This window comes from Apteryx rowi, unplaced genomic scaffold (assembly GCF_003343035.1).
Source record: "Apteryx rowi isolate R43461 unplaced genomic scaffold, aptRow1 scaffold_9, whole genome shotgun sequence".
NCBI lineage: Eukaryota > Metazoa > Chordata > Aves > Apterygiformes > Apterygidae > Apteryx > Apteryx rowi.
The window spans coordinates 128,702-138,390 of NW_020451204.1; the positions used below are offsets into that span (position 1 = coordinate 128,702).

The window sequence follows — 9,689 nt, forward strand, 5'->3', positions numbered from 1 at the left end:
ATGATTTGGGGGTCTGAGGCACCACCCTGCCTTGCGGCTCCCCTGTCCCTCTGGGGCTCACTGGGCCTCTCCCTGTTCCAGGGGGTCCGGGGCCCCCCTATATCATGGGGGCTCACAGAGACCCATCTGTGATCTGGGGGTCTGGGGTGCTCCCCTGTCCCTATGGGGCTTGCTGGGGGGCCCCCCCCCCATCCTGGGGGTTTGGGATCCCCCACCCCGAGGCACCCAGGGCAGCTGTGCACAGCCCCAGGGGTGTCCCCTGCAGTGGTTGTCCCCCTGCCCAAAGCCTGCTACCTTCCCAGCTATCCCCCCCCCCCAAACCCTGCTTTTGGGGTACCTGTGGCCYTGCTCTGCTCCCCTGGTCTGGGGGGGGCCCCCCCCAAAAGGGGTGCAGCACCCTGGGGCTKGGAGCCCCGGGAACACCGGCACCCCGCTCGGGATGGTCCCAGCCCTGGCTCGCCCCAGCGGGGTCCCCGCACCCCGGCGCTGTCCCCCCTCACCAGCAGCGTGGGGCTGGCCGGGGCAGAGGGGTGCCGCTTGCCCCCCGGGCTCGTGAGACATCGTGGGAGCCCAAAAAAGTAGCAGAGCACGTCCTCACCGTGCTGAACCGCCCTCAAAACCAGCAAAACGGCCGTGTAAAGGGAAGCGCGACCGTTCTTCCCGAAACGCGCGTGACAGCGGCACGGTGGAGTTCAAAAGGTCTTCGGTCCCCTGCGCCGAGCAGATCGTGGTCACTTTGCCGTTGCGTGGCCGTCTAGTCTCGTTTTCTACGCGTCCCAGGGACGCGGCAGGTCCCCGGGCCACGGGGGTCGGAAACGCTGCTCCAGGCTGTCCTGCAGGACCGGAGCTGCTGGGTGCCGGCAGCGGTCGGCACTTTACGGTTTGTTTGCTCCCTGCGTTGATCTGCAGGTTCAGGAAATGGGTTCTCGAGCGCCTGTTGGCCTTTCCAAGCGACTTTCCCTGGGGTGCGTCTCGAGAGCTCCCCGCGGGCGCCGCCAGCTTCTCAGACGTGGCCGGAGGTACCACGGGAGCGGCGTGCCGGCATTTCCCTCGTGGCCTGGTGCACGGGGTAGGGTGTTTGCACCAGCCGGCCCTGGAGTTAGGCAGAGTTTAGAGACCCACCAGTGAGCTAGGATGCTGGAAGCAGAGCGCCCGGCCGATCCGTTCGGAGCGGCGACGCGTAAGGAAGGGGCAGGATGAAGCCTGGACCGGTGGGCGCGTGGCACATCTCGCTGCACGGCTCTGCGCACGCAGCCACGGCCGGATGCGTTATCGCATTGTCGGCCGGGCACTTCCCTGCGCGGCACATCTTGTGCGTTAAGTTGTTGGCTCGATCTCTTCTCTCTTTTTCTTGTATCGGGAGGAGGGAAAAAAATGGGAAGGCGYGCAGCAGTCCTTGCCCTGCTATAGCAAAAGGCAAAGATAAGAGAGGGAAGGTGAGGTCCCCGGAGCGGCGTGGCGGGTTGGAGAAGGCCTGGGACTTTCCTGCCACGTGTCTGGGTTAGCCGAGGCGGGACTGGCCGCTGCAGCAGGGCTGTGGCACGTAACGACTTCTCTCTTCTCAGCTGGCGTGAGCAGCTCCCTGGCCCCGAGCTACGAGTCGGTGATCTCTGCCGAATGGATGAGAAAGCCCTTGGCTCTGGTCCCTGCCGTGCGGCTAATTGCATTACGGCACCTCCAGCAGCCCTGCGGGAAGGGCACGCCGCAGCCTCGGGACGCRGATTACGGCGCTGTAATAGCCCCGGAGCAGCGCCCGTGCTGAGCCCGGCTGTAATGAGCTCAGGGCAGAGGCCAGGAGTCGCCCTGGGAGAAACAGCCTGGCCCGGCCCAGCGCTGCGGGCATGACGTCCTCACCTTGTCGCTGCAATGAGATCTGTGGGCGGAAGGAGGCCGGCTTGTGTCCGGAGAGGGATGCTGTGCCATGATTTCCCCTCTAGAGCAGGATGCCTGCTGGGAGGGCCTGCTCCGGACCCCTCGGAGAGCTGCAATGAGGAAACACAGAGCCGCCGGTTCAGCCATCAACGCGGCTCTTGGTGCCCGAAATCCCCTGCTGGAGACTGGCCCGAGGGGCGCAGCATCCCSTGGGAAACCGTGGGCTAAGCCTGCCCGGGAGGGTCTCCAACGTCCCAAACATGGGCTTTTCCGAGTATTAGGTCCTAAGGCAGAGCTGTTTGCTTTTTTTTATTTTATTTATTCTTTTGTGCGGCGCTTTGAACAGACCAAACGGGGCGGGTGGGTGTCCACTCCGCACCTCGTGCAGCCGGGGTGCTGGTGATGATCAGCCCAGCGCCCGCTTCTCTGGAGGAGCGCCAAGAGGTGAAACCTCATCCTGCGTCTGACCTGCCCCAACGCTGGAGATGAGAGCGCTGCGGTCAGTGAAGTCTGATAGCTTAAGCTTCCCCCACACCTACACACGGGCGTGAAAGGCATCTGGTGACGCGAACTGGGCTTTTAATACGAAAAATGCTGAAGTTCTGGGGACTTTGTAAAGACCCGGCAGTGCAGGGGAGGCTCTGAAGCACCTCGTCTGGGCAGCGTCCCTCTGAAGCAGAAAGCGGGGTCTCCGCGCTGCCCAAAGCGCGCCGCAGCCCGCCGGGGCTGCGACTGCCTCTGCCTCCCTGCAAACCTCCCCTTCTGCCTCGCGCGGCCCGGCTCGCTTCTGCTTCCTTTTCGAAAGCCCTGACTCGCCCGGTTGGGTTTCCTTCTCCTCCGCTTTCCTTCCCTGTTCATCTTCTGCTACTTCTCTTTCCCCCACACTGATTCTCCAAATTTGTCCCTCCTTGGGGTGTCTCACAGCGACTGTGGTGGCGGGGGATGTTCAGGGCTGCCTCACTGCTCGGATTTTCGCTTTTCTTTTTCTTTAGTCCTGCAGGACACTTGTTGCTTCCCCAAGAGCCTTTTTTGGGGTGAGGATCCTCCATCCACCCCAGCGCCCAGAACAGCAGGGTGCGGTGGGGACCAAGGCCTGGTCCCCGGCCCCGCTGGGACACGCGTGGCCGCATCCCGGCCAGATCTGCGTGGGGGCGATCAGAGTTTGCGTGCGTCGGCTCGGTGGTTGCTCTACCCCCGCCGTCGCCCAGGGTGCTTGGTGCTGGGATGTGACGCAGGAGCAGTCGCCCGCTGCCTGTTTTGGTTGAAATGGGGTGGTGTGTGTGTCCTGTGAGGGAGCTGCCACCAGCTGAGCTGGGGCATGGCGCGGGAGCGGGCCCAAGAAATCCAGTGCTTTCAAACCATCCTTCTTGGGGTGACAAATCCCCTGTGTGCCTGGGGTGCCGGTTAACCCGCCTGTGAATCGGGGTGKTTGTGAGCGCCCGGGTGCGCGGGAGAGCCCAGAGCTGCAGGTGGCTCGTGCCTGCTGCCGAAACAGGACGATGTTCCCTGCGTTGTCCCCACGTCTCCGACCTGTCCCCGACATCTGTGAACTGGCTCACTCACCGTTGGGTCCTGGCCAGGAACCTGGAGCTGCTGTCCTGCCCCAGCAAGCGGAGAGGAGGTTCATCCCCAGCCCTGCCCTGGCTCTGCTGCACCACTGTGTGTGTCCCCCCAGCAGGACCTGGTGCTTGCAGATGCTCTGACTCAGGTTTTCCCCCCTCTGTTCGACCTCCCTCAGCTTGGGTTCACAGCTGGGGTTGGCAGGGACCTCTGGAGATCATCTGGTCCAACCCCCTGCTCCAGCAGGGTCACCCAGAGCAGGCTGCCCTGGACCCTGTCCAGTCGGCTTTTGAACATCTCCAAGGATGGAGACTCCACAACCTCTCTGGAAAACCTGCTCCAGGGCTCTGACACCCTCACAGTGAAGAAGCGTTTTCTTGTGTTCAAGTGAAATTTCCTGTGTTCCAGTTTGTGCCCGTTGCCTCTCGTCCTGTCAGTGGGTGCCACTGAGAAGAGTCTGGCCCCATCCTCTTTACACCCTCCCTTCAGATATTTATAAACATTGGTAGGATCCCCTTGAGCCTTCTCTTCTCCAGGCTGAACAGTCCCAGCTCTCTCAGCCTCTCCTTGTATGAGAGGTGCTTCATCTTTGTGGCCCTTTGCTGGACTTGCTCCAGCAGGTAGGWCCATGTCTCTCTTGTCCTGGGGAGCCCAGACCTTGACCCAACACTCCAGGTGAGGCCTCACCAGGGCTGAGTTGAGGGGAAGGATCACCTCTCTCTCCGCCTGCTGGTAGCTCTTTGCCTAATGCAACCCAGGGTGCCGTTGGCCTTCTTCACCACAAGGGCGCATTGCTGGCCCGTGTTCAGCTTGGTGTCCACCAGCACTCCCAGGTCCTTCTCTGCAGAGCTGCTCTCCGGCAGCTGGTTGGCTCCCAGCCTGTCCTGGTGCCTGGGGTTTTTCCTCCCCAAGGGGCAGGACTTGACCCTTCTCTGTGTTGAAGTTCATGAGGTTCCCTGTGCCCGTCTCTCCAGCCTGTCAAGGTCCCTCCGAACGGCAGCACAGCCGTCTGGTGTATCAGCCACTCCTCCCAGTTCTGTGCCTTCTGTAAACTCGCTGAGGAGCCATTCGGTCCCATCCTCATTAATGAAGTTGTTAACAGAGTTGGCCCCAGTATCAGCCCCTTGGGAATACCAGTAGTGACTGGTCTCCAGCTGGACTTCGTGCTGCTGATCACAACCCTCCGAGTCTGCGGTTCAGCCAGTTTGCAGTCCACCTCACTGACCGCTCATCTAGCCCCCGCTTCGGCAGCGTGTCTGGGAGGGCGTTACAGGAGACAGTGCCAAAAGCCTTCCTGAAGTCAAGGTAAACAACATCCACTGCTCTCCCCTCGTCCACCAAGCCCGTCATCTCGCCGTAGAAGGCTGTCAGGTTGGTTGAGCGTGATTTCCCTTGGTAAATCCCCATTGACTGCTCCCAGTCGCCTTCCTGTCCTTCACGTGTCCGGACGTGGTATCCAGGGTTAGTTGCCCCATCACCTTACTGGGGACTGAGGTGAGGCTGGATCCCCCTCCTTGCTCTTCTTGATGACAAGGGTGGCAGTTGCTCTCTTCCAGTCCTCAGGAGCCTTTCCCAAACGCCGTGGACCTTTTGAGGGTAATCGAGAGTGGCCTCACAGGGGTGCAGGCCAGCTCCCTGCAGAGAGGGTGGAGATTCCCCGCAGGGGACCGTGGCAGGTCCCCTAAAGCTGGTGATGTTCAGGGGCCACGGTGAGGTCGCCCAGCCCGGGCCCCTGGGTTTTTACCCCTGCACCCCGCTGTCATGCAGAAATCGCTTGAGGTGCTCAGGGTGGATGACGGCAGCTCTGAGAGGCCTCGGGGACGGGAGCAGGTTTCGACCTGGGGCTGGGGGGAGGATGGCGAAGCAGGGCCGGCGCCGCTCCGCTCCATGCTCAAAGTGCTGCTCAGCCGCAAAACGTCCCTTCTTCATCCTCTGCTCGTTTGGGGGAGATGGTTTTGCTTGTTTTAGCCTGTTGTCCTATAAACTGACCTTTTTGCCCTCCAAAACCTCATACAAAGGAACCAGAACATCTTTTCTTTTTTCTCCCAGCAGAAAGCACCGGTCTCCTCAAAGGCTCTGTTTTGTYGGGTGGTCGTTGTTGTTGTTGAAATCGGCATTTTTGGGGGGAAGTTTCTTGTGTCTGACACGCTYGGCCCCTGGCTCCAGCCATCTCTAGTGGAGGAGGGCTGGTGGGGTGGCCGACGTGCGGGACAGCGGCGCTGCCTGGCGGGTGACATCCCCTCRTTTGTCCTGCCCCGCAGATGATCTCAATGGTGATGGTGGCGGTGGGGGTCTACGCCCGGCTGCTGAAACACGCAGGTGAGCCCGAGGGGCCGCGCGGGGGGTGGCAGAGGGACAGCGGGGCCCATCCCGGGCCAGCGTGGCGATGGGGACGGAGGTCCCCAGCGAGGAGGTGGCCGCGGTCGAGGGTGCCTGCTCACAGCTCTCCCCTGGCAGAGGCGGCGATGGCCTGCCTGGCCGTGGACCCCGCCATCCTGCTCATCGTGGTCGGCGTCCTCATGTTCCTCATCACCTTCTGCGGCTGCATCGGCTCCTTGCGGGAGAACATCTGCCTGCTGCAGACGGTGAGCGCGCGGGGACGCCGCCGGGGTTTCTGCCGCCAGCGATGGCAGATCCGGGGTCCTGCCGGCCGCCACGTCTCCCCCATCCCTTGTGGCTGGTCCCCGACTGCGTGTCCCTGACCCCAGTGTGGCTTCTGGGGGTGAGAGGCTCATGCTCAGAGCTGCACCCCATCCCCGCACTGCCCTGGGGAAGATGCTGTCCCCTGGCAGAGGTGACTGGTCTGTGCTCGCCCCAAGCAGAGTTTGTCACCCCTTCCAGCTGGTTCTCCGAGTGCATTTGTGCCTGGAGGTCGCTGTTGGAGAGAGCTGCCTGCAGCAGCYGCCTCCTGCTCCGTGCACCCTGGCCAGCATGGATGCAGGCAGCGTCCAGAGAAGGAGAATTTCCACCCTGAGCCCTGGTCCTGGGGGAGACCTGTCCCTTTCCTCCGGTGCTCTGCAAACAGCCTCACCTGCCCTTCCAGGGTTCCCAAACCATCCCGCATGGCTGTGCCGGGCATGCGCGGTGCTGGTCGTTYCCAGCCCCGTTCGCAGCCGTCCTGGGGGTGGGAACGTGCCCAGATCACCCTCCCCGTGAGCACCAGGGTGCCCCAGCTCTTCACCACGCGGCGCGTTAGCATCTCTCCCAGAGACACCTGCTGATGCTTTCCTCCTGCCCGCAGTTCTCCATCTGCCTGACCGTGGTCTTCCTCCTGCAGCTGGCAGCTGGCGTGTTGGGCTTCGTCTTCTCCGACAAGGTACASTCGGGGCGGGCCGGCGGCAGGGAGCAGCAGTGACGCAGGATGAGCTGGGGGGGGGGGGGGGACGGCTCCGTCGCATCTGCCCGCTCCCGTTCAGGGACGTGGGCACGGTTGTGTGGCCCAGTCCCTGTACGGGCTGGGGTGAAGCCACCTCCTTGGCCTGGAGTCGGGACGATGGGCCTGAGCCCCGGGGTTGCGGGTTGGGGACGTGGCCCGGCTCATGTCCCTCCGTGCCCACCTCGTAGGCGCGCGGGAAGGTGAGCGAGATCATCAACGGCGCCATCGTGCATTACCGGGATGACCTGGACCTGCAGAACCTCATCGACTTTGGGCAGAAGGAGGTGCGTGCGGGGAYGCGTTGGGCAGGGGTCCCCTCCGACAGACAGGGACGCGTCCCCGATGGTGGGTTGGCCCGGGGAGTCCCGTGCCGCTCAGCTCTTCGCTGTCTCACCTCTCGCCCTGTGCTTTCAATCCACTGGCCTGTGCGGAGCACGCGGGGTCCCCGGGGCCAGGGATGCAGGATGCCGGGTGGCTCTTCCCAAGAGGATTTGATATTAACAGCGAAGCCCTGCCCGGAACCGACAGTCGTTGGGGGAAACTGGCTTGAAAAGGAGAGCTAATGGCGCCGGTTGGAGGTGGTTGGGCGGGTTGGGAGCAGTGAAGTCCCCCGCAGCATATCGGGGCGCTGCGGCCGCCCCTCGCCCCGTGCGGGCCGGGCCCGGCTTCTCCTGCGCGAGGGGCCGGGCCGGGGCCGTTCCCCCGCTGAGCGGCCCCACGCCGTTCCCCGCAGTTCAGCTGCTGCGGGGGGGTCTCCTACAAGGACTGGTCCCAGAACATGTACTTCAACTGCACCGCCGACAACCCCAGCCGCGAGCGGTGCTCGGTGCCTTTCTCCTGCTGCCTCCAAGCCGCCGACGAGGTGAGAGCGTCTTCGGGCACCGCGCCTGCGCCGGCCCCGGCTGATCCCTTTGGGACTGCAAGTGAGAGAGCCCTGCCCGGCCCCGGGAAGGGGCTGGGGCTCTTTGGGGAGCCCGGAGCTGGAGGGATGGGGGTGGCACAGGGGAGACACCGGGCTGGCGCAGAGGGGACGTGGACGAGGGGTGTCGTGTCCCCAGCGCCTCCGTGTCCCGTGTCTCCTCCCAGGCCGTCATCAACACCATGTGCGGCCAGGGCATGCAGGCCATGAACTACCTGGAGGCCAGCGAATTCATCTACACCAAYGGCTGCATCGACAAGCTGGTCAACTGGATCCACAGCAACCTCTTCCTGCTGGGGGGCATCGCTCTGGGCCTGGCCATCCCCCAGGTACTGGGGCGCCCCGCTCCCCGCAGCCCGCCCCAGGCGTCACCGTGGGTGACTCGCGGGTTTGCCGCCTGGCGCGTTGGTGGGGCAGCGCCTGGCTTTTCCTCCACCTTCCCCATGGTCACCTGGTGCATCCCTGGGGTCTGGTGGGGAGAGAAGAGGCCGTCCCGCAGCTGCCCTGGGGTCTCCCTGCCCCGCTCGATGCGTCTTTGGGAGTTTTCCTAACGATGCGTCTAATCGCCTCCCCGAGACGAGGGCAGGGAGGGAGTTGGGGCTGGTGGGTGAGGAGCTTGGGCGGGATTGGAGGTGTGCGAATAGAGGGCACGTCTTCAGCGCGGGCCACGCGAGCCGCTCGGAAGCACGGTAGCGGATGATGCCGTGGGTGAGGAGGGTGTCCCTTGGCCCCGGATGGGCCGCGGCGCTCAGCGCCCTCTCCTCTCTCGCAGCTCGTGGGGATCCTGCTCTCTCAGATCCTCGTCAACCAGATCAAAGACCAGATCAAGCTGCAGCTCTACAATCAGCAGCACCGGGCAGACCCCTGGTACTGAGCCCCCGCGAGGCCAGCGCTTCCGTGGGGCGCCGAGGCTTCCCGTGCCCCCTGGACACCCTCGGGCGAAGAGCAGACCCACCTTCCTGGCAGCTGCTGGCTTTGCCCTCCGGAGAGGGGCATCATCTCCTGGAGCYGGGTCAAACCTTTGCGCGTCCCCTCTTGCCGGGGACGGGACAGTGGCCTCCTCCACCAGCGACTCTTGGACCTTGGGAGTCRCTTCGCTTGGGGTTATTTTCTTTAAAGCAGCCCTGCGTTGGAGCGATTTGTTTCCAGGCTTCCCGGCGAGCGCACGGAGATGCCGCAGCCGCTGCCAAGGGGGCTGAGAGCGGGGTTTGTCCGTGACGTGTGCTGGGCCGGGGTGAAACGCGCTTCAGCCCCGCTGGGATGTGAGATGTTCCTCCGCCTCTGAGCGGAGGCTCCGGACCCCCAAATTAATTGGAGATGTGGGGGTGAGCAGCGAAGGGGCAGGTCCCCGGGGAGGAGCAGCGTTGCCTTGCAGGTGATGCCGTGGGTCTCACGGGGAGGGTTGCGGTTTCTCCATCGCCTCCTCCAGGAAACCCTGGATCTGCAGGAAGAGCTGAGGGGGGATTTGCAGGACCCCCGGACCCCCRTGCACGCTGGCTGCTGTGCCAAGYCGGGGGACRCGGGGGGACCTTGGGGACAGGCTGTGAGCCCCAAACGCACAACCTCAGCCTCGGTGCCTTCAGCAGCCGGTGCGAGAGTCGGATACCCGCGCTCCCTCCGCCCCGATGCTGCACCCCGTTCGGGGGCATCGAGCGTCTCCCATGACCTGTTCCTGTGCGCAACCTGGAGTCCGTCCGTCTGTCCCCAGGGACCTGGCAGTGCAGGTTGCCTCTGAAGCAGGCAGCTGTGTACTCGGTGTAGGGGAGACGCCTGCGGCCGGAGGGCCCGGGGCCGCGTCCCCCTCTCCCCGGGGCTGATGCCTGTAAGTACCGCGGGTCCTGTGCTCATCCGGGTCGTTAACTCGACCCGGCCATTTCCCTTTGCTTCCGCAGAGAATAAAGAGACGGCGCTGGAGGCGCTGCGTGATCTCTGCCGTGGCGGGGTGGGGGCCGGTGGGGTGGG

At 63.9% G+C, this 9,689-nt stretch overlaps 1 protein-coding gene across 3 annotated transcripts; it reads left to right on the top strand.

Annotated features, from left to right (window-relative positions):
- The first annotated feature begins 5,299 nt into the window (after nucleotides 1-5,299).
- TSPAN33 (tetraspanin 33) lies at nucleotides 5,300-9,641 on the top strand. 3 transcript variants are annotated; one of them, XM_026091199.1, is made up of 7 exons: nucleotides 5,301-5,751; nucleotides 5,890-6,017; nucleotides 6,674-6,748; nucleotides 6,997-7,092; nucleotides 7,547-7,670; nucleotides 7,895-8,056; nucleotides 8,500-9,641. In XM_026091199.1, the coding sequence occupies exons 1-7, from the start codon at nucleotides 5,694-5,696 to the stop codon at nucleotides 8,943-8,945; spliced, it is 1,089 nt and encodes a 362-aa protein (XP_025946984.1). In that variant the 5' UTR covers nucleotides 5,301-5,693; the 3' UTR covers nucleotides 8,946-9,641. The 3 variants fall into 3 exon arrangements, with proteins under 3 accessions (XP_025946986.1, XP_025946984.1, XP_025946985.1); XM_026091200.1 differs by having other exon boundaries at nucleotides 5,305-5,751; nucleotides 7,542-7,670; nucleotides 8,500-8,695; XM_026091201.1 differs by lacking the exon at nucleotides 7,547-7,670 and having other exon boundaries at nucleotides 5,300-5,751; nucleotides 8,500-8,695.
- Nucleotides 9,642-9,689: the final 48 nt, after the last annotated feature.